At 38.5% G+C, this 25,583-nt stretch overlaps 1 protein-coding gene across 2 annotated transcripts in view; it reads right to left on the reverse strand.

The window, feature by feature from the left end:
- PCCA (propionyl-CoA carboxylase subunit alpha) overlaps positions 1 to 25,583 on the reverse strand; it is a 293,280-nt gene that overhangs the window by 48,617 nt on the left and 219,080 nt on the right. For both annotated transcript variants that reach the window (XM_064440630.1, XM_064440629.1), the window contains 2 exons: positions 23,992 to 24,090; positions 10,451 to 10,504 (listed from right to left, as the gene is read on the reverse strand). In XM_064440630.1, coding sequence (XP_064296700.1) covers positions 10,451 to 10,504; positions 23,992 to 24,090 — 153 coding nt within the window. The remainder of the gene's footprint in view (positions 1 to 10,450; positions 10,505 to 23,991; positions 24,091 to 25,583) is intronic.

Here is a 25,583-nt window from a genome sequence, read left to right on the forward strand (position 1 = left end):
CACTAATGTAAGTATTTTAAAATTCAAACATCTTTGTTTTTCCTCATATGAAGACTGATATCAAAGAAAGCAGTAAGTGAGAGCTGGTTCTGAGGGCATGTGAGGAGAAATTGCTCTGAAGTAGGGACGAGGAGGTGGTAGCAGTGGAAACACAGGACATCACCACAGCTTCCCTACCCATGGGGCTTTTCAGCCTCGATGGAATATTCCCACATCCCACTCAGCACTGCTGTGTCATATACGCTGAAGCTCTTTGGCACAAGGGCAGGGTTTTTTTCACTGTCCTCACAATAGTGCGGGCCTTTCCTTTTCATCCACGTTGCCCTGACCTCTCTTTTCTCCCTCCCTCCCACCAATCAAACAATTATCATCAGAGTCAGGAAGAACCTTGTTGTGGTTCTGCTGCTCATAACACAATTTGCTATGCAAATACTTCCTGTGCACCTTGCCAACATGGCATCTCTCCAAGACATAAGACTGGTGTTTGGGAGATGGTCACACAAGCATGATACTTCCTATGACAACCGCTCTGCCCTTCACCTTCCTTCGCCTTACTATGGGCAAGGGCCATAAATATCAAATGACATGAATGAAATGAAGATGGGGAGGCTGCCTGTACCAGTATGAGTGTTTGCAGCAGTGTGGATTGCTGTCCTGCAGATGTGCAGGGATTCACATATTTGTTAAAGTGACGTTAACGTAATTTTCAGTGTTCTTTACACAGAAGAGAATTTATGTGAAACTATAGTTTCATAAAAAGTGAAATAAACCGTTCCTGCTTGGTAAGTTCAGGTCCTCTATTATTTGCAGAGAGCCTTAAATTAACACTGGGAAAGTTTCCAGAGCTTCAACATGTCGATAAAATATTAGATTTTACATGCAGTGAATAAACTGGACCCAGACACTGTAAGAATCAATAGGGACAAAGGAAAGACTTTTGTCTTACAGGAGTCTCCCAGTGTTCCCTGACTGTAGTACTTGTGAGTTAACTCCAGTAGCTGTATGACTTGCGGATGCATAGCAATTTTTCTACAGTTTGTTATCCTCACACTTCTAAATGCTCCTTAAGAACAACATGAGAGTTAATGTCATATTAATAGTAATACCTCTTTCCACAAACCTTGATTCCCTCTATCAAAAAAGCCAAGTATGCCTGAAACACCTTGGCGCAGGGAATGCACAAGAGAAGCAATCTGAGAAAAGATGGAGAAGATAAACATGGTAGAAAAATCGTGGGAAGGATGACTAGAAAGAACAAATGAAGTACCAAGAAAAAGATTTGACATGGCATACGACAAAGTAATATAAGGCTTTGGTGATGAAGACAGGAGGACTGAACTTCATTGATAAAGTAATGAATCCTATCGGAAGATAACACAGAATCAGATCATTTTAAAGACAGCATAGCTGAACACAAATTCTGGAGTCCATGACAGGCATCCAGAAAGAGGAACCAAAACCAGTTTTATTTAATAGACGAATGCACAGGCAAGGGTTTCAGCTGTGGGAACAAAAAGGGAACACAAGTAGAAGCCGACTGAGCGCATGATGACAGCACTTAGAGCCCCACACCGGCTTCCTACCTACTTCAAAGCACCGTGCAGTGTGTTAAGTTTGACCTCTGACATGGTCTGAAAGTTGGCCTTTCCCTCAGTGATGGTCCTAGCAGCAGAGATATTTTAGCTCACTGACAGCCAAATGCAATGAAACAGAAAAGTCAAAAAATAATTATTTCACAGGTTTGTAAATTTAATTACATATCCTACTGTTCACTCATCTTTTGTCACATATTCCAGTGCTTAAACAATTGAAAACCAAAATTCACGATGGTAATTTACAGGAATCTCTTTATTTGAACTTCGGATGTAACCCACAGTAATTATGAGCAGTGTGTGGCAATATTTTCACTATTTAGGACAGGAAGTGAAAAATACCAAACATCTAAAATTGCATTAGAGATTTGTGCAGACAGAAGGTAATTACACAAAGTGGACTTTGGCCAAGACTCTCAGAATCTTGTGGAAACTACCATGGGAATCTTTAACGATAAGTGGGCTAAATCTTCATTTAAATTGTCCTGAAAAAGATGCCTTCTCTAACAGCACATTGTCCCTTTGCTACATGGATTGACAGCACAGCACCATTGTACTCCAAAACTAGATACCATGTCCAACACTACAGCACACAAGTGGAAAAACAAAAACAAACAAAAAAAACCCCAAAGCACAGTAATTTAAAAAATAGGCCAGGAATAGACATCTCAAGTGTTTCACATGCACAGAATTACTTGCTTCCCCCTCTAATTTATTTCAGATTAGTAAGAGATTCCTTATTTTAGGTCAGTTCTATGACAATGGAAGTATGCCAACGTAACCTTCATTTTCTTAATTAGCATTTAACAAGAAGTTTGTCCTCCTCTAGAAATATTTCCTTCCATAAGGAAGAATAACCTTGAACAGAAGACTAAACTAAGCCAAGGAGAGGAGAAAAATGAAACTGAAGCTACCAATATATTTACATGCCTTTAAAATATATTTATTTACATACCCTTAAAATGTAAATAAAATAGATCTGAGTAAAAAAATTACTTCATCTCCCAGAAGCAAGCACAACACTGTGTCTGTATTCATAACTACTCCAGGGAGAACCAACCACAAAAAAAGTCCCTCTTTTACACATGCTTCCTACCACAGACGATGTGCACACGTAACTCATTGTTTATCTACTCTGGATACAAAAATGCCATGAAAAAGCGATCACAAGGCAGATGGCTGGTTTCACTAATCTGACCTTATTTCTTCTAAGTAAATCTAGTCTATAATAGTGATGCCCCAAATAAGCCACCATTCCTGTAATACTTAGATTTGCATATTTAGGTTAGAAATGCCTGACACCACTGGATTAAGATTCCCCCCAGTAAAACAATGCTTTGTCATAAATTCTACTCCAGAGACCATTCTGATTCTTAAACTAGACGTGTCCGCACACTGAAAACCTGAGTGTAAGCAACACTCGCAAAACATTCTTACCAACGCTCACCTCTAGAGCTGAAATGTGTTTGGAAGTTTCCTTTTGCTCTACTTACACCCAACCGTAAAGAGTGACAAATGCAAAGATTCTCTCTGTAGCTGCCCCCATGATAACAGATGACAAGATGCAGCACAAGCTTCATCTCTTGCTAATTAAACGAATCAATTAAGAGACTATTGTTGCAACTGTGTAACTGCTGTTCTATAGTGGCAATAACAACCCCACGGGGAGGTCTTTTACTACATTAAAATGCTGTCCTCCACAACTCCATTTGATATTATTAGAAACAGTTTTTTGCGTCTTGCTGTCATATTAGTAGCAAAGGCAAATTATGGAAATATGCAGACCAGAATGGTCCCAGTATGAGATCAGGTTTGGTTTTCAGCCTCCAAGGGAACAATTGCTGAAATTCCAAAGTTCCCTAAAGTTCTTTAATGGAACTGATAAATCTATCAGCACAGCATCCATTTAGATTCTAGGTAAGGGTCACATATTTGCATACTTTCCTGCTAAGCTGATACAATTCAGCTAGATAAATTATCATATTAAGCTTACCCTCCTGAGTTAAACTGATGGAGTTCAAAATTGTTTTCGATGGTTGTCATTAATCGCTGTTACATCCTAAATGCTCACTTTGAAATCTAATTGTGCTAGCGTACCAAGGGTCATATTAATAGCATTTTTAATGTTAAATCTTTGTAAAACATGTTTGTTTTACTGATATTACCACTGAAGCCTACAAGACTAATGAGAAGCAAAGTATATTTATTATCAATAGAAACTTCATTTAAAATTTACAATCAGAGACTTAAATTAGCTTTACTAACTTCATCATGCCTTTGTTTCATTAAGATTCCTGGTTAAGCTTCAAAACCATATAAATTAATACCTCCTAAACAGTTCTTGGGTATATGCCAAAGTTGCTGCCATCACAAAGCTGTTTAAAAACATGGGCTACACATATGTTTATTACTTGGCAGAAGACATCATCTTCAGAAGAAAACACTAGGTCTTCACTATGAGGTAACAGTCTAGATACAGTTGAAAAAAAAAAAAAAAGCAACAATACTTCTTCAACCGAACAAAGCAGCTAATGATTATTTCAATATTGGTAAATCTTAGTCTGCTGAAGGAAATCACTTGAGTTATCTTTGGGCAACCTGTCTGCTTGTGTTTCAAGAAGTGACAGGCTAACCAACCAAATTCAGTCCTTTTCCGTAAAAGCATTACTGAGCTCAGTCAAGGAGGTCTCAGGCAAAGACTACAAGAAGTTGTTCTGTGGGAACTTGGGGCAATTCTAGTTTAAGTCACAGGAGCAAAATTCAGAAAGCACTTGGAATTCTTTCCGATTTCTCTTTCCAAAGAAATCCTGAGCAAGATTCCCAAAATAACCCAAGTGATTTTAAGACATGGCTTTTGGTGACACTGGTATTTCTAAACCTCTCAGGCGCTTTTGTGTTTGCCCCCAATGGACAGCTTTCATATATTCACTATACCTTCTGCTTTAAAACATACAAACACGTAACAGAATTGAAATAAGAACAGCATATGCAGCTGTGGGGTTCCACCTGACCATCCACATCACATGAGCTGGAACGATTCTTGCTGACCAGTCCTAATGGTGGGCCAAAGTATCGCTACTTTCACAAGTTAAATCGTTGTTGCACAAATTACCTACTTTCTGCAGAACACTGCACCAGCTTGTAGCCAATCTCAGAATTCTCACTACCCATGTTCAGAAGGGACTTGCAAGAAATTCATGTTTCCAGAAGCAACTGCATGTTTTTCCTAATGACACCTTCTGCACTACTGAAATGGCGCTGACGAGATAGCTCTACTACTACAAGCACTGTAGTTCACAGTACTTCTGAAGCTGGGTGGAAGGAATAAAAAGAAAACTATACAGCAGTAGAATTCCCTTTAGATCAGCTGAGACCCTAATCCTAAGGCTGTTGAAAAGGAAGAGTAAAAAAAAAAAAAAAGAACCAACATTTAAAAAAAAATACATTAGCTTGCAAAATAAACACCCACTGGACTATATTTATTTTCTTGTGGTTAATAGTCTACATATTCCAATAAATACAACCTTTGTAACCTCTGCAGGTTTCCAACCAATGTTTGAAAGTCTCCATAAACCTTCAGTATCTGATTTCAGAAGTGTCACATACAGAAAGAAAAGCAGAAAGAAAGAAAACCTGTTAAGAACTGCAGTGATTTGCAAGGGTGAAAGAAGCAGGTTGTTAAACATTTGTCATTGTGAGCTAAATCAGAGTCATTCAGTCAAAGCTTCCATCTTTATTGCTATTTAATTGGTCTTTGTACAAATGCAGGGAGAAAGAAAAAAGCAGGAAGCTGTCTGGAAGCTGATGAAATTATATACAAACTGAAAAGTTCCAGGACAATTTCTAAGCCTCAGTAATGGGACAGAAAGTTGGAAGTTTGCTGTTAAAGCAAAAGCAGACAAGTCATGGCAGGAGGGAGCGGGAAAGGGAATCAGCAGTGAGAAGTAAAGTTAGTACACTGACCTGTAGCTCCTAGGATTACCTTAGATACATCAAAGATGAATAAGCAATAAGCCAGAAAGAAAAGGCAAGGATTTTGAGGAACGTCTCTATGTAAAGCTCTCCATTTCTGACCAACTTCATAAACAACATACATAACCAATAACCCTGATTGTGTATGAAACATCCTCCTGCTAATCTACCTGTAAGTAGCTAAAGAACAATCAAAAAGTCATTGAGTGATCATTACCGTACTAGAACATATGCCAACTATGCTAAAAGGCATGGCTAGGGCTTGACAGAGACTAGTTTTCCTAAATCCAGGGCTCTCAACCCAGGGTTTGGAGTTCTGTTTGTGGCAGTGGATCTCTGGACTAAATGGTTCAGCAAAAAGGCTGAAGGACAGAAAGCATAGCATTAACAGGCTAATAGTAATCATAAGAGAGCATAAGCCTCCACAGCAAATGGAGGCTTTTTGGCTTTGTAAATCAAAGGTGGCAAAAAGGGATAAAACGGAAGCAATGGGAAAACCTCTAGTGAGAAAGCCGAAGGAAGAAAATGGTGCTAGGAAACTCAGAAGCACCTGAAGATAACTTGATCCTTAGGCCAGAGAAAGTCTGCTCTGTTCCACGTGGGTTTCTGTATTGTGTTCACCACTGAAGGAACATTGTCAAGTAACAGACTGAGCAACATGACTAACATCTGTCACATATATGTTCTTTCATCCTTCCCCAGAGGAAAGAAGTAACTGTTTTTCTCTATATCACTGCTCTGATGCTAGAGAACAGAACATCAAAGAGATGGCACAAATGACGAGCAGAGGATAGCGAAATTTTCCACTGTGGCTGGGGACTTCTATCTGTCTGGGACTGTCTCTTTTGCGGAGCGTTCCACTGGGCCGGCAGAGCACTGCTGTCAAGCATGGCTTGCAGCCCAAAGCTGACAATGACATTATGGATGCGATGCAGCCAGGCCCCTCACTATCTGAGCATACTGACAGTGTTTCTTCATTCAAAATTCTACACAGATGCCATTACACACAGTCTAGAATAAGTTAAATGCTCCTCTAATTATCTGTGGTTCTCTATACACTTGCAGCTTTCTTAGTGTTAAAGGCTGCTTGCCCAGAGGTATTTCATTGCTGAAGTCCAGCTGACAGAGGTGTGAATAACCAACAAACGACTGGGGCCATCAGTGGGCCAGCAAGAAACATTCCTCTCACATAACAGAACAGAGAGTAGAACAGAGACAAGAGACCCAACAGACTGGAGGCCAGCTAGAAAGAATGAAGGGTGGACTTTGGTCCCCTGAAAAGACTACTCAGACATACAGGCTTTTGAACTGCAGAGACTGAAGCAGAAGCTCTGTGTATAGATCTATTTGTCTATAGATCTTTATGTTTATTACAAACCTACTTCCGTGAGCTGCCTACACACAGGAGACAACCCATGAAGGACTGCCTTCTTGTCTCCTCGTACTCTTGCTTCTGGACATAGTTTTGGGCATTAATCTGAAGCATGGATTATCTTGTTTCCTTTTTCTTTGTACAATATATAGCACAATTAGATTCCTTGGTGTTACGGTAATGCTATTAATAAACACACTACCCAAATAATTCTAGCTGAAAGTGGCAAAATAGCAGGACTCCATCAGTATATGATATTTAGTCATGTCCACCAGAGAGGTACGAGTAAAAACTCATACTCATATAAAGTCAGTCTCATTACAGCCATAACCCATGATCTGTTCTGAAATAATTTAATTACAACTCGGTGTTATCATCCCCCCAAAATTAAACCAAATCAGTTTAGTTCCCCATTCACCAACCACTTCTTACAGCTAAAAGTATATAAAAGTTGCTTGCTCCTTGTGCAGAAACATCCTTGTACATCCTCCAATAGCACAAACCCTGAATCAGATCTGAGACTCATAACCCTCTACCAAAAAACAATTCAGAGAAAATAAGCTATCTAATGACATAACAATTTGAAGAGAAACGCTCAAGTAACAAAGAATTTCTACTCATGATCAAAAACAAACAAAAATATTATTACAAATCCATGTAAACCCCCAAATGATGCTAACAGCGTGCACTCAAAGCTATGATTTCCCTGGGGAAAACAACATTTTTCTTGTGCTCCTCTAAAACAACAGAAATATGCTGCTACACTAACAGAAACATTTGTCCTACTGTCCATGTTTACCATATGTTATGCAGCAGAGCTCCTATTAAATTGTTGTCTTTCTGCCGCAAAGTAGTTTTCTCTGTCCTAGCTAACTGGGACAGCAAGGATATTTCTAATAGGGAAGCATACCTTTCACTTCTCCTCAGAGGTTCAGCTGCCTTCCTGAGGGCTGAGGCTTGTGTTTTATCAAAAACCAGTAGCAGAATTATTTCTACCATCCAATGTCAAACAACCAAGTGAAGCTCTTTATCAAAGCTGATGCCCTCCTGACAAGCCAGGGAGCTGTGCACCTCATCAGCCGGTACTAAAAATATGTTCTGATGGACAGGTCAGCGGTGTGTACACTCAGTAGCACCACGCTGCCTGCCACCACTGAAGTGCCATCAACATTTGCCCCGGTCAAAAGTAACACAGAACGCTCAAAGTTATCCCTAACATTTTCTACTATAAAAAAAAGGGCAGAGAATAATTTCACAAGCTGTTTATTACATTGATAACAATACATTATAATAATGAGTAATCAAGAGTTTCTTGCTGCTAAATATTCCTTTCAAACACTTGCTATCTCAACTGCACTTCTATGTTAGCAAAGAGACACATAATGGCAAGCCCAAAATGAGTTCCTAGGACCTTCATTAAGACTATATTCTTTTCTTCGTTTGAACACATACTCACAGGTACACACATATAGACTGTGTATCTACCTATACGTGTAGCCAATTTGTAGAGGACATCATTGTAAGGAAAACCCATCCTTCCCCGACATTACCTAAGCTGAGTGTATTAAGTTGATATCAGAAGAGTACAAGGATGTTAGAAGAGCAAAGAACAAATTAAATAAAGGGACTTAGGGGAAAGAAGGACAGTAGGTGAGAGGAACTGATAGGAACACAGGGGCAGACTGGCTTGGATTCTGTAGGAAAACTGGTATCGGAGCAAACCCCAAGAAGCAGACTACATTACTGCTTCTCTACCCTCCTCGTTGAAGTTCTCTCTCTGGGTTTGATCAGCAAGACGTCCGCATAATTTATATTAAATAAAAAAATCATGAATAGAGTACTACAGGCTTTTCTGTTTAGTCCTCTTGAGAATTTTAGTTGTAATCACATATTTAATTTCCTAAAATAACTAGGATCGAACAAGCACACGAGCTAGTCAGTAAGGTCCAGTATATTTTACAATCCATTAGCTGTTTCATCATCAATTTTTAAAAGCTAAAAGCACATCAATACTGTACCCTCTTTTGTCTTCTTTTGCTGTTGCTCAAGGCCCAGCACAAGTTCTAGTCTGTAAGTGAGGCTCCAGGGCACTTCTAACATATGAATATGAAATGTTTTCATGTCTACCTTAACAACAAATTCAATTCTGAATGTCACTGAATACACACTTAATCAGAATTTTCTCTGCCACAGCACCCACTTACAGGGGATCGATTAAAATCTTTTTGATATTATCAAGTTGCATTTCTGTTTACAGCTTATCTACTTGGAGTAATTGTTTTCTTCTCACACAAAGACTATCAGATCAGTCAGCCTGCAGCAATCTTGCATATGCAGGATGCAGCTCCAGAGCTAAAGCATCATTACAAACACAACAGCACAGAACAAAACTTTTATGTCTTATCTATATCTGCCGCTCTGCTTGATATCTAAGACGACAAATACATGTGCATATATAGATATATATTTATAGAAGCAAAAAATATTAGGGGCACTTTTCATCTCTAAAAAACAACATGCAAGCCTACAGGTATTCCTGCTAAGTGTCCTCTTATTGTGTTATACCTCCCAAAAAATAGCTTCATAGGACTTGTGGAAGAACTATTCGTAAGTAGAATGAAAGCATTATCATATGCAATCAATCTCCTTTTCTCCAAAACATATAGTGCACAGAGATGTCAGGACTAAATTCTAATGGGATCATTTCATTCCTAGGCTTTTCACTGTTAATGTGACTACAGGGAAACCTGTTGGCAGCAATCAGGACAACTTACTTTAGAGAATACTTCAATTTTATTTCATTTTCAGAACTATTTTTAGGTGCATGAGGAACTTGGAAAAATTCAATGACTGCATTTTAATCATGCAAAGCATGGAATTCGATGCTGCTTCAATCATACATATGTTTATCAGCATCCATCACCTCACACTGAACTGTAGTTTCTATATTATACAAGACTGCTCAAGATAATAGCAGACAAAAAAAATCTATTTTATTGAGTAAATTCTGTCCAGTGGTGTAAAATCTGATTAGGATTTTAAATGTACTTCTCTCCAACAAACAGAACCTGGGGGAACCACAGAACACTTTGCATCGCTATACAGTCTTTTGTAAGACGGTTACTGACCCACCTCTGGGATATGAGGGTACGTGGTATGGTGAAGCAACTAAGATCAGAAAGTTGAGGTGGTGGGGATGATGTGGATCAAACCTGAGTATGCTGCAATTAACTTACAAGTCTACAACCAGTTACTCTTAAATCCCTTGTAGATGAAACAGAGGCAGACTTGAATCAACTGAAGTGTGGAATGCAAATATTGTGCACCGTGCCTCACAAGTCAGCTTCAGAAATTTGCCTAAATTCAGCTGTTAAGCTCAGGCCATTTACACACAACACTAACCTTCACAAACACAAGCATAAATGTGCTGCCAGTGTAGTGTCATCTACCTATTTTCTATTTAGCTGATAATCTTCTACCAACATAACTCTTGACAATAGTTATACATACTTACCACTGTGCCTAGAAACTGAATGCTTGTATCTCCAGAGGCATTCCGAGAAAGCCGCTGAAAAAAAACCAGATGTACAAACTGATTAGATGCTTCTCTGGAATTTGAAACCATTCCATTTTCTTTCTGTCACATCACTAAAGTAATCACAACTAATCAAGTACACAAAACTATACATAAGACAGGTGAAATATAGCCATTTCCTTCAAGAATTTCAGTATTAGTAGTCTAATTCATACTTCCGCTTGGATTTTGGTTTTGTTTCAGTCAGCTCAATAAAATTTATTTCTGAAGAACGGTGAAAACAAATATGGCCAAGTACAACACAGAACAACCTTGGGCTTGCAGAAAGATGAATGTCATGAATAACGATGCTTTCACCATCTCTAAACGTTTCTCATTCTGTATTCCTGTTATTCACCTTTAGTATTATCTTCATTCTCTCCTAATGAGACATATTTTAATCTCTCTTTAAAATGCAAACCTCCAATGATGCTACTTTGAAAACGGGGAAAAAAAAAATGACCTTATGAAATGTCTGGTCACCTACTGTGGTTCAGGAGTTGATTGAAGTTATTAAACAGTCTTCAAATACTACATTGTCAGTAAGCCACAAGACAGTGCAAAAGAAAATATGTTATTGACTTAACACAGTGTTATCCATAATCTAAATATGCAAAACACACAAAGAACTCTTTCTTCTTGTGAATCATCTCCTCCTTCAACATGGAAAGTTTCTTCTCACTTTTTCTTCCTGCTGTTAAATTACGGCACATATAGACCCAAAATCAGGGCCCTGGTCACAGAATGCAGCCCTAATACTTACACAATGCCAGGTGTACATATGAGTACAGAAGCCCATATCTGAGAAGCTGAGTATAAATTGCAGAGAGCTGCACGTAGATCTTCAGCATTTTAAAGACAACGAATCCTAGGAACAGGGCTGCAAATCATCTTGAGAGATCTTCTAGTCTAGTACCCCTGGCAGAATCAACACACACCTGTGTCACTCCCAGATGATGTGTGTCTAATCCATTCTTAAAATCTTACAACTGGAGAGCTTTCACAGTCCCCCCCAAGCAATTTATCCCAGTGTTCAGCATCCTTATCATTAGGAAGTTTTTTCATAATATCTGACTAAAACAACCCTTGCTGCAACTGCAGCACATTTATTCTCCTCTTTTTCATCACAGACAGGAAACAGATTATTCCCTTTCTTTTTACAGCTACATAGAAGTATGTGAAGAGCCATTATCGCAGCTCCCTTTAGTCTTGTCTTCTCTAGACTAAGCGAGAAAGTGCTATACAACAATAGCTAGATATCCCCCGAAACAATTTTAATAGCAATAAGTTAAACCCTGGTCCCTTTTCAATAATGGTGCATACTCCTCAGCTACACTTTATGAAGTAATAATTACTACAGCCCAAGCATGCTTATTTTTTGACTTAGCAGGTCACACACTGACACTGCAATCTGTACAATCATATGAAAACAAAGGATGATGTGCCAAAGCCTGACATATTTCAACAATAATGATTAATGGAATGGAAAATATGGGAAATAAAATTTCATACAAAACCTGACGTTTACTTTTATAAAGGAAACAGGAATATACACTTTTCCCACAGTCTAGGATAAACACAATCAGGTTTTGGAAACCACAAAGAAGAACAAAGTACCGGCTGCCTACAATGAATGAACTGCATGCCAAAACAAACAAGTCCGAACCACTTGATAAGCTGTCAGAAAATGGCAAGCCGAAAAAAATTAAAGGATTTAATTTCTTTTTTTCCTGGAATGCCCTCCACCCTCGTTAGAGTTCTGTCACTTATTGTGCTACCCTTTTGTCCACTTTCAAGGGTCATTAGAGACCTTTTCATGTCCTAATAAAAATTCCTTTTTTTTTTTTTTGCTAATCTCCCCACCACACAGAAAAACACAACTTAAAAAAAACAAAACAAACAAAAAAAGAAAAATAGAGCCCTTTTGTCATATTCTTTAAAGGCTTTCAAAGTAAAGCCAGTTATCTTGACAACTTGTTTTTCACAACTAAAACTAAATCATTAAAGTATTTCCCAACACATTCGCTTTACTCACAATTAAAGAAGCTAGCATAGCAATAACCAAGCCCTTCCAAAAATAATTTAATGAAGCCAAATACATATGTATATCAAGAAGGCACCTTCTAAAGCCATAGTCTCAAGACAAAGATATAAGCAGCCTTTTTCCTGCTCTGACACTGTTAAAGTGCGCCGGTATCACAGTATAGTAAATCCTCGCTGCTACTGTTTGCTGTGTCCAAAATACAAAGCACTACAGTCAGTTGTGGATAGCCTCAAGAGTCAGCATCAGCACTAAAATCCCTCTCTTGAATTAACAGCCAGTGGTGGGGAAAAAAAACCAATAATGAGGAAGGTGAGGAAAATAGTTAACAAAGAGATAAAAATATTTTGTTTCTGAGTATATATCAAAAAACAAATCCAAGAAAGAAAGGTAGAGAAGTACTCCAAGTCACAACACATATGTTACACCAAGACCAAAAAGAGAACTGCCAGGCTTTTGAGAACCATGTTACAAAAGAAGTCAGCACATTATCATAATTAATGTTTCAAATTACAGTTGTAAATAAATTTCAGCTGTTAGATGCGATTAGATTTTTTGAAGCATATTGAAAGGAGTTATTTCTGTTCTACTGGTGGGCTTGTGTTTCTGGGATTTGTAAATGTAATTGATGTTTTCAAGAAAATGAAAGGACATGGTTAACAATTATTCTTTTATTTTCCACCTCTTTAGAAAAAGGACCAGTCTCCAGTTTCTCTTGTAAAGTTAGATATTTACATATTCTATACCTCATAATAGATGGTTTCATATTGCATGTGATAGCAGGAAAGTAATCAAATAGAGGTAACAAAAGAGAATAGCTAATTATATGCATTGTCATTGTTTTCCTAATAAATTGCAAATTATTTGCTAGGAGATTTACACCAAAAAGCAAGGGAAGTCTAGCACTTGAACAAGGACAAAACAACACTGTGTGTTTACCTGCCAATACAGTAAAATTACGTTGCTGGTCTCAATTACGGGATCTTGGATGTAAACAATGCTCTTCAGGTTGATTCAACTGATAAAGCTTCAGACTAACTTAATTAGCATAATATGAGTTAAAGTTTTTTTTTTTTTTTCCTTATGAGAAAGTAACAAGGTAAATGAAATCTGGAAAAAAGAAACCACACCTTCAAAAAATCCACCTGCAGTCTCAAAGCTGTCAAATGGGTGTGTTACATAAATATTATATGTATTTTTACACACACAGGCTACAGTACGCTACACCGCACATGCTACATATATACAAACAAAATGCTTACGCACACATGCGGAAACAGACAAGTGCATATAATCATACAAAAGGCATTTGATTTTCCTCTTCTATCTTAAGCGTACGCTATACCACAGCCGTTTCACAAATAATCGTTTTAATCTGTAAATCCCAGTAAATTACCAGAGGTTAGTGTGATATGACTTTAAATTCTTCTGCTTTGCCATAGAAAATTATTTCCACTTAGTTGGGTATCAATGATCTATTCATCGTAAGATGCACTAGGGTTACAATCAGCTTTGCATTAAGCCTGCAGTGGATGAGCACTCGCAGATAAAAATGATAACAACCTTTACATGAAGAAGGATAAAGAGGCTCAGCCAAACATAAAATGTATATTAATGAAAGTGACTCTAAACCGACATAGACTATACTAGACAACAAGAAGATCTCAGAGTATTTTCCAGAAATCTGGTATCTTGGGCTCTCCAAGCTATTGGAGGGGAACAGCTGCAGGGAAGGAACGACCCCAAAACAAAGAAACTCCAACAGACCAAAAGCAATTTTTTGCTCTGCGTACCAATGGAAAAGTAATGTGTCAAGTCAAACTAAGTATGAACCGGCAAAGGAAATAATGTATTAAAGTTTCCCAAACATGTTTATCTTGAACTACTATATACAGTAAAGCTGGAGACTGTTACAGAAAAGGTAGATTGTCACCTAGCCAACGTTTTTTGCAACTTTTACAAAGCTAAGAGTTAGACAACATGTAACAGACTATAAAGAAAAGCAAAAAACCCAAACAAAAACAGAAACAAAAACGGCCAGAAAACCCACTAATAAGTATCTAAAATCATTACAGAAGACTATTGATAAAATTTTGAATGAAACACTGTGTGGTTTCCCAGCATGGTGCTCTTTTTCAGAATGCAGTCTTGCAGCCCCTATTGCTTAATCTCAACTGCTTACTACCAGAAATTCTGAACATCTTATGCTATGAATTTCAAATGGAGAATGCTATCCACTTTTTGGTCAATTCTTGAAAATTCAATCTAGCAAAATAGAGGCCAGAATCATCCTAAGACAGGTTTAATTAAAAAGCAAATTATTCCCACAATAGGGCAGCCAGGGGAAAAACCCACAGTATTTTACCTTACAGAGTTATAGCAGATTCATCTGCCAGTACTTTGTCTATGAGATTTTATGTGCGGAAGGGTGCTTGGACACCTGGAAAGCTCCTTCATCCACCTATGTCACTCCAAAGGGAGTCCCCATGGTTGGGTCAGAGAGGGAGAGAAAGCTGCAGAAGCAGCTGCGAAGCCATGAAGTCCTCTTCCAGTCAAAATGTGAGGATTGGTTTGGCTTTATCAACCTCCTTTTCCCTCTCCTCCTAGAGCCTCTGCAGAAAACAGAACTTCATTTCAGCACTCCCTTTCCACCGTGCAAAATCCCAGTCCAGAGATGTGATCCCAGACTAGCACCATGACCAAGCTTTCTTGTACATTGCACACTGCCTACATTCAGACTTGTGCAGCCTTGCAAGACTTTCCACTTAGGGGATCGCTACTTCTGTCACAATTTAGTGTTTTCCACTGATGGTGCCGTCATTTCCTCCCTTTAGCGTATTAAACTACAGATGGAAACTTTGCTCGATTTTGAGTGCTGCTCTACCCCTAGCCATTATCAGTTTTATATTGCACTTCACCGTAAATGAAGCCTCAGGTAACTGCTCTTCCTCAGGGCCTGTCCACATTTTCCAGCTTATTACACGGGTAACAGTCACCCAGTGGGGAACAAGATGATCAAGCCCTGCTGTGTACGAAGCACTTAGACATGTGAAAGACTTCTGAGACTGGCTTAAATGGTACTATGCTGAAGTAGTCTTTCCCTTTAAAAGGGATCCTGCCAGGATGTTGAGATACTGGCCTCCCCAGCACCTGTTGCAAGCTACCTCAGTCCCTTCCCAGGGACTAAAAGGAATCTGTTCCCAAACAGTATAAATATGGATTTTAAACACAGCATGAATGTCTTACAGGGCTTCAATCCACATAAAGACACTGCACCTTTATAAGAGGCCAAGGCACCATATTCCTACTTTTAAAAGAACCACCACTCTCTTAATGCCTGGGATTTGATTAGAGTAGATGGCTTCAGATTTTCTGTCCTCCCGTAAACAGGAAACACAGATCCTTCCCAATATTTCTTTAGGTGATATCCAACATTAATGTCACTTGTTATTTCTTTTTGCCAAGCTTTAGACATGCAAATGTTTAGTAATAATACCACTTCAGTATTGCTGTTATATATATAACACCTTCCAAGAATGCCCATGTGCCACTCTAACCCTCTGAGGTAGGTATGTAGGTGTTTTAAAGCAGTGGATGAGAGGCTTTAAGACAAAAAAAGCAAACCAACCAACCCACCCTCAAAACAAAAACCACCACACCAAAAAGCCACTCAGGAAAGAGTTTTTATTTAGTGTTGGTAAAGAATTAACCCAGAAGACATGTACTCCAGCCCAACATTTCCAGCTACTTACCATTATTTACAATAATGAGGAGTTTAGTCCTCTCTGGGAACTTCTACATTTTTGCTGTTATTATGTTAAATCACAAAATGGCTTTTAGAAGACTTCTAGAAACTTTACGCTTGTTCTGACATGCTGTAATATGTTTTGCTTTTATAGGGGGACATGTGCAGGTAATACGCTGCCATGTGATCCTAGATCTGATAACGTTTATGACTGCCCTGAGACAGATTCTTTGCAGAATCCATAGTCCTTTCTTGCTCTGATGTCCTTCCTCTTCCTTCCCCTTTGCTCTCTGACTGTGTTACTATATTCAGGAAAACCATTCCTTGTTTTTCAAGGTGTAGCTATCAAAATTACAATGTCTGTCAACAACTTAACACAATGCTTTGGTCTTTGGACGCATATAGAATCCTTGTAGTTATTCATCCTGAATATTGTCTGTCATTAAAATTTATTGCTCCTTTGTTAAAAAATATGGCATAAGATACTGTGACAACTAACATTATTTTATTAACTCCTTGAGTAGCACAGGATATTACTAATCCCATTAGGTTAAAGAAAGGGGAAAGTATGATGTTTTTAGATAGAGCTTTATTGTGGGAGATCTCTCTCTGAAAAGTGGACAATGAATTCCAGAAGGATTGATTGGGCATAGCAGTTGATCACTCATTTCCTTCCCAGCTGAAAAAAAAAAAATAATTCATTTTCATTAAATAATCAGTAAGGGTGGTGGTAGGCGCTTTTTGCTTCTCCATTCAAACCATGGACAAGACTGTGGCCTTGAGTTAAACTGATTTCCCACAAACTGCAGACTGCTCGTGAGATTCGGGTACTTGCTATTTAAAGTAGACGTTAATGCAAATACTCTGGGATGACAGTAAAGGAGTTGCAATATTTTTAAAGGCTTCATGATTCAGGAGCTGTGCATGCTGCTGTTGTATAGGCATACATGCATCCAGGGCTCATTTGAAAAATAAATAATTTTTAAAATTTTGACAAACACTCATGTCAATGAAGCACTATTTGTTTTAATATGCATTATTGGCAATTAAAGCAAGAAGCAGCAAATAGGCCAGCTTTTATACACCTTCCCTTTCCCTACACCCCTTGGAAATAAAGGAAGTCTCAAGTCCTGCCTTAGATCATCCATGATCGAACAATGAAACCTAACTTGTACAATTACTAATTTTCTTGTACAGAATCTTTCACAAACTTAGCAGGTTGAATTACCTAGTAATTATCTAAAGCAGATCACTCAGGTCTTTCCAAGTACACCTAGGAGATATGCCTTGAATTAGGTATGCTGATCAAATTTCAGAATTCCTTCTAACTATGACTTCTCTCTGTTTCTGTGTCTGGTCCATTGGAAAGGATCCATCTCCACCCACAAGAACAAGCTATGTTGTTTGCCAAGGGTGACACCAGGACCTCAATATCTGTGCTGTAGAATGCGGCACAGCTTCCAAGTTTCCTGGTAAAGCCTCCTTGCCAAGTGTTTATCTTTTTTAACTTGTCCACATGGTTTCCCTCCCCAGCCATTACCAACCAGAAGTGATAATTCAACAGGAACATCAGCTCCATGCTTGGTTTTGGTCAAAAAAGCCAAAAGAAACATTTGACATTATTAATGAGAACACCATTAAGTTATGGTAGAAGTCTAAGTTTTGCCCATGCTTTTAACAGTGAGCACAGTTCAGGTCCCCACAGCTCAGAAAGGACGTAACAGAAACGGAAGATGTTCAGAAAGCAACATAAACAAAAAAACAGGCTTTCTCTGCCAAGGAACAACTCTGCACCACTGAAGAGAGGCAATTAAGTGAGGATACAAGCAGCATGGACACAGTAGGTAAGGATCAACTGCTCATGGTCTCTTCCAATACAGGAACTAGGAGGAATTCAAATGAAGCTAAAGGACGCTGCCACAGCAATTATTAGGCAATGATAAGGCTGCAAGAAGCAACTTGCCAAGAACTATGGTTCTCTTTGTGCAACCACAGGGCAGGAAGTAACAACAATAACAGTGCCCTGACCAAGAGGTATTAATACTTCCCAAAAAAATCTAAAAGCCTGAAAGACAGCAAGGCATACTACACTGTATGCAATAGGCTTTTTTGTATTTGTCTTCTACCTGAGATATTTCAGTCCTTGTTTGTACTTGTCTTAAACACCAAGAGCGCATCAAGCGTGGCAATAAAAACCAGTTTCTCTGTATCATATCCACTGATCATTTTTGGAGTGTCAAGGCTGAGCTCTGTTTTCTCAGATGACTGTGGCTGGTTGAGCAAACAGGAAAACACAGGTAGCCTGTGTCTCTATACTGCTAAATAAAGGAGGGCCAGGGACTGATGCCTGTTCCCAAAGCCAAATGACAATGACTATCTCAGTCTCACTGCTTGGGTCTATACAGCACGGTGTAAATCTGTACCAGATTTGTCTAGGTCAGACATAACTGGAACAGGCTGAAACAAAGCCAGGGAGTGAGCTACCAATTAATCAATACAGGTCATCAGGAATCCAGCGCTGGGGCTCACATTCTGGCTTTTCTCTACCCAACAGTATAGCTATTTGGATTATAGTATATCCAAATGCCTGCCCCTGTTTGCAAATGATTGTGTGTCCCTCTTCTAGAGACAACCTAGCAAAAATAATTTTGAAATCATGGGTAGATGACAACAGCAGAGTGTACTGTCATGCAGTTTTCATGTACGCTGCTCACTAAAGCTTCCCAAAATAATTTTCAGGGTTTAAGAGAATGAGCCTTGTAAAGTCATGGTACTTCAGACCTGAAACCTATATATCATTATCACAGATTACATCTGAGATCTCAAAACAGTGAAAATATATATATATAGGTAATTTTTCTAAAAAAATTATACATACATTTGAAGAAAGTCTCCACGGAGTTGAAGGAAATGAATACTTGGGCATAGGCTTTGTTCTCCTGTCAGACATTTCTCAGAATGTCAGACATTTCCCAGGAACAAAGGCTTCATAACCTACAGCATTTTTTGCTTTTTTTCTGTACTTATAAACCAAAATAATAATCAAAAGAAACACTGTATCAGAGAAGCACTTAAATTTGTCATAACACAGGATGTAGCATATATTGCTCCTGCTGCAACTGTTGATGCAATAAATAAATTAAATGAAAAAATAAGTGATCCCCATCACTGAATTCCCTGTAACACTGTAGTATAGAAAACTCCACTGATAAATCTTCATCTATTTCATTCACAAAAACACTTGAAGCTTGAGAGTGATGATTTCAGCTTTACAGGATCATGTTCTTGTTTAGTAACTCCATTACTCTCTTAATTACACCTTGCTGTGACTGATAAAGACCTTTTTTACCACCGAGTTTGGCATGCCCAACAGAGTCACAGAACAGTTAGGCTGGAAGGGGCCTCTGGAAATCAGGTAGTTGTATTCCCTTGTTCAAAGCAAGGCTAACGTCAAAGTAATTATCGGGCTACTCAGGACCTTGACCAGTTGAGTTCTGTCTACGTCCTACAGAGCTTCAGTTCAGCAGAGACCAATGCTCTGAAAAGGAGGCATCACTACTGCCATTGTAAAATCGCTTTGCTGAAGCTGCCAGAAGCCACCTAGAGTCTTCCAGGCTCCAGGCAGAATGCCTGCGCCACCTTTAGAGGGTGGGAGGTTTCATTACAGCAAGCTAGCGGAGCTGTGAAACCAGTGTGGGTCAACAATATGCCAGTGGAAAGGCTGTGTGCATACAATACAACAAAGAGGTACAAGTGTTGGCAAAAGATGGTGACAGTTTATTCTGTCTCAGAATCCTTTGGCTATAGGGAATTGTCTGCAAGAAAACAGTATATGGACGTGTTGAGTGTTTGATGATAGGATCAATGAAAGCAGAGCATTTAACAGCACTAGGGTGTTGCCATAGAGCAGCCTCAGAATTTGAATGGTCAGTGGGGCGATTTTTGAGAACTTGCCCAAACGTACGTAGTGCCAAAGCAAAGAGGGTCTGAAGATCTCCTACATGCGTTTTTTTTTCTTGGGCAACCTACCCTCTCTGCAGATACCTGATCTTCCTGCACAGTGTCTCAGTAGAAGACACCCACTTGCAACCTGACCGTAGTAAGGTCAGACTTGAAGTTAGGTTCGAGTCCGTTTGCTGGACTTCATGGATTCACCGATTTGTCTTGAGGTCCCCTTAGATTCTGGTTCACATCAGGGAATAAAAGGAGATGTTCCAGCTCTATGGGAAAGGCAGCTTATTCCCTTCTCTCCTTCCACTCCCTCCCCAGTTCATATGCACAGGGAGTCAGAAGATATCATAGACAACTTCTACAGGCACAGGGCTCACTGAAATCCAGCTTTCTTGTACATGGGAGCAGAGGTAGAGGGATAAAAATGCCCTCATTGTCCCAAAATACGCCTGCTGCCTTCCTTCCTTCCAATTGTCATTACTTTCCAGGATACCATTCTGAACCACCATTCCAGTTTCCACTGGAGTTCTTATGGTTCTTTTCTACTCACTCTTCACAGGAATCATTATCTCATTTATTTGTTTGTTTTTCCTCCAAATACATCCTGAAAGGCTATACCATACTCAAATTATGTTTTATATATAAATGTATTTTAAATACATATTTTCAATTAAGTAACAGCCAATCCCTGCAAATCTGAATCCTCAGGGAGACACATTGTAACCACATGCCTATCGTTCTCTGATTTTCAGCAAAGGCAGAGTCCAAAAACACAAGAGTTACATGTAAGTCAGATTCTGAGCCACTAACGTCTTTGGAAACATGCAAGGGAAACCATTCTGGCAAAGTGTTTCTGTACACAAAAATTTCATTTGCTTGGTAAACAAAATCCTGCACTTCACAGGGCGTTAAATTCAGCCTCTCCAAATGAGAAATAGAGTCTAGTCGTAAGTGAAGAAAATGCTGAGAAACTGGGATTAGCAGAGGAATTACTGAAAACAGCAACAACAACAAACCGTGATGGAATCTGCAACTTCAAGAAATGCTACAGGGTCTGCCCACACCCTCATCCCCGGAGACTGTATCACAGAAATCTCTTCCTCAAATGATCCCAAGTTTTCACCAGTTCATCACCTTCCGTATCACCCTACAGATTTCACAGTAAACCAAAGCAGCACAAAGATTTCAGAGCCCTTACGCTGCAGACGAACGGACCTGCAGTATACCCCAGGGTTTTGGTCCCTCTATCGTCTGGGGACCTGGCCAGGCACTCTGCAGCGCCCATCTGCCGCACACAGATGGGCTTCCTCGCAGAAGAAACAAAAGCGGGAGGGAGGGGGCTGCCACACATCCTAGTTGTGCCCTGATATGCCCCAGACAGACTGTGGCCAGGGAATATACTACTTCTCAGGCACTCAGATGTATTACCAGGTCCCATACTCTAGAAATAGTCTTAGAAAACCTTTTTTTTTAAACTCATAGGTCATCTTAACTCTGTGGCAGAGTTGGTGCTCTGCTTTGCTCTAATCCACATTGAGCCTTTAGCAGAGGAGTGGAAATACAGGAGCGTGCTTAATTACTTATTTTTAAATGTGTGGCAGATATGCAACAATTTGAATGTCTAGACTATAATTTACATAAATACATTTTAAAGCAAAACATTTTAAAATTATTTATTTCCTGCTTCTATGCTTAAGTGCTTTGCTGGATTGGGGCCAGGCTGCAGGATCAAGCCGAAGGTGCATAAATCAAACCTTCAAAGAAATATAACATTCACAAAGACAGTATTTGGTCGAGCAAATTTAGAAGAATGAAACCAACTATGAAGAGAAATTAGATTGGCTGAAAATTAATAAAGCACAGCTGGAATTATTCGATTCATCCATATTTGTTGCTTAAATGGCTCTAGGGCTAAGTCTTGCTGAAAGAAGATACTTCAAGACTCAGGGGTCAATTGCTTTTGGAGACAAATTGACCTATAGGAATACACTTGTCTAATTTGGTTCTTGCAGCGGGGCAAGTCTAGAGAAATATATAACCAAAAAACCAATTTAGATTCCAGTGAGCGGATATCAGAGGTCAAGTTTAAGGTTCTCATAAATTTACATACATATACTAGAAGATTAATAACTTTTCAAGCTACTGGGTTTCTTCACTAAAAGCAAAGACTTATAGATAACATCTGAGAAAGAAACAACATATGTGCTTATTCCACATTCTGTTGAACAGATACCCTGCAGCCAGCTCACTGCTTGCTGCTGTGGCTAGCCCTGCAGTATTTCATACAGTTCATACTCAGGGAGCGCAAGTAACGCTATTGCTGGCTCACGTCCTAGAAGAAAGCATATTCAGACCTCACGATCATTATCTTTGAAACTAATTTTATGTGCCAGTTCAAATATTACGCTTTAAGTTAACTGGTCTTACTACTTTCAGTATTAGTACATGGAGACCTGTATCTAGCCATATAGTTATTATATACTTCGCAATAAGGCCTTCTGAATACGGTTATCCATTCAAAATATAATGCTTTTCTCCTAGACAGGTTTTCTACATTCATACATCGGCATTGTTTCCTATTCAAAATTAGGAATTTCCTTTATAAAATAGCAGCAAAATAGACCAGTATTAGAATTCAAAAACACACTTTAGAATTCAAAATTATTTTAGATAGATGCAAGCCCTGAAGTTGGCATTAACCTTCCAAGAAATCTATAAAACGTAAGTCCAAAGTTTACTTGGGCATATTATGAAAATTTCACACTCAGTCAATACTATCCTTGAAAGATACAATATTGTTTTTATCTTCAGGTTACAATCTTCTAAATTCAGTCACAGCAAAAATAACATTTCTGTTTGGGTAATTTAACAGGGGTGAAAATGAAAAAATTCACATATTTCACTGTAAATTATCAGAAATCTGACCATTGTACCAACGTATACAAAATAAACAGATAATGTTGTATGTACAAAAATACTTTTAAAAACTCAGAAAGTTTTAATTTTTTTGTTTCCTTTCACTACTTCCAGTAACAATAGATATTTATAAACAAAAGATTTCTCAACAAATATATAAATCCTGCCTGGATTCAGAAATTCAGAAAATTTTTGTGGCAGTTAAAGGCACACCCTTTTGTTTGGAGTTGTTTTCAAACACATTTTTGGTCAGAAGAAACAATGTGCATTAATTTTTGTAGATATCTTTCCTTAGAAACACACAGCTTTGAGATGTTTTCCACATGTTTTTTTCAAGGCAAGGAAATTATCATATTTCATAAAAGCATAGATAAAAACATGTCACATGGGAGATGCATTGTCCTGCAACTGTCATTCTGCAAAGGCCCAAAAGTGGAAAAACCATGCAATCCAAACACAAAGAAGAGAATAATTTTACTGCAGGACCCCACCTTTTTGTAAACAGTAATCTGTTCTTTATGTCTTAAGTGATTAAGAAACTGTATCTCCATTAAGTAAAGAGATCCTAGAAGTTGGGGTAAATTTCCGGCTAAAATAAGCAACAACAGTTCTTTAAATGGATTATGTTCAAAATTGCAGATGAGTAAGTCGGAGAAGTTCACTCCACTAAAGCTCTGGATGTATTCAAAGTAGAAAGATTGTGTTATTCGCACAATGTAACATAATTTTTATGATGCGGTACGTTCCGACCCCACGTATCAGTATTATTTGTATACCCAAAGGCTTCTGGTTATCTCAGCTCTACAAACAAAGCGTTGGCGAGTTTACCTGTATAGTCCTCTGAGTGCCATCAATGGTGACAGACAATAAGGGTGAAGCCAGGTTCCACTCGCTGGTCACGTTCAGTTTCATCCCATCAACTTCCACCTGTTGTGACACCAAACAAGGCTGTTACTATGAAGACAGACAGAAAACTGATCTCAAGTTCATTACTGCATACAAAGCAGCAACCATTTTAAAACAGATGGCTCCCAAACAACCTGTCATGTTTACTGCTTCTGCCATAAAAGACAGGGTCCAACAACAGAGTCTTCCAGCTATCTCTGGGGAGAGGTGAAGGACCTGTGAACAGCTGCCTCTGAGTAGCAAGGTTTCAAGTGATTTCCAGCAAGTAACAAACAGCCATCCAACTTTTAAACCTATCTGGACATGCTACATTTACTGCAATTAGACAAGTAATGCATATAAATTCCAGTGACACCTTGCAACCCACACAACAGGGCTTGCATATAATATCCTCTCCAAGGACCAAGGAAGAACTTTTCCTAAGCTTCTAATGAAGGGTTTTGCATTGTTATCTTAATTAATATGAGGCAGTAATTAATTCTTCATTGTTTTGCCTCTAAGTCCAGACAAACTTTGCAAATTCTGTCATGTTTTCTTCCAATATACAGGCTGATCAGAGGAATATGATTTCTGACTTGAATGCCAATATGGTTATCCAGAAGGAAATGAAAATTTAAAAAATCATCCCATGTTTTTTATACAAGAATATTCCTATTCGAGCGCAAAAATCCTGAGTTCTGAAAAAGTGTAGATACAGAGTAACTGTAATGACACTTCTGTTACTCTTTCATTGTATAATACTGTCTGTTTAAACACACGTATCACACATTCAACACTGTTAGAGCCTCAAAAGAAGAGCTAGATTATGAAAAAATAATTATTACTATACAAGGAGTAATATAATTACTAATTAATGTTTGTGGCATATTTCGAACACTCATCATGCTAATCAAGGTAGGTACATTATTTCAGCTATATATTTTACTATAAACAGAAGAAAAATCAGGATTGGCAGATTTCCTTCCACTCCCAAAATCTTAAAAATATTTTCAATCAGCAAATTGCAGGTAATATTGATAGTGACATAAATATTGCATACTTTTTTGGTAAACCAGAAGAAAATTACTACAATTAGAATAAAAGCGGAGCCCACATTTTGCAAAATAAAACTTATAAAGCCTGCTCTTTTAGATCTCAGGCTAATCATTATTTCTTCTTATAACAAGAACAGGTAACTGTAATCTTAGTGTAACTTAAAAGAAATCCGTAACAGACAAGTACAGAGGAGCAATGTGTAATTTGATAATTTTATTTCAGTTAAGAAGAAAAAGTTTGGCTTAAAGAATGTCTAATTTTATAGAGTTTAGTTTAGAACACAAAATCTGTCCTTCAGTGATACAAAAATCTCAATTTCTATGGGCTTTAACTATAAAGAGTTACATGTAAAGAACATGAAGAAAAACAAGTCATTTATAATGGTTCACCAATAGGCCAGATTAGCTGGCATGCTTCAGGTACTTTACGCTGCTCCAGTGATGTAAACCATCCATAAACCTGGCTTGAGTTAAGCCAGG

The sequence above is a fragment of the Phalacrocorax carbo genome, chromosome 1, assembly GCF_963921805.1.
Source record: "Phalacrocorax carbo chromosome 1, bPhaCar2.1, whole genome shotgun sequence".
NCBI lineage: Eukaryota > Metazoa > Chordata > Aves > Suliformes > Phalacrocoracidae > Phalacrocorax > Phalacrocorax carbo.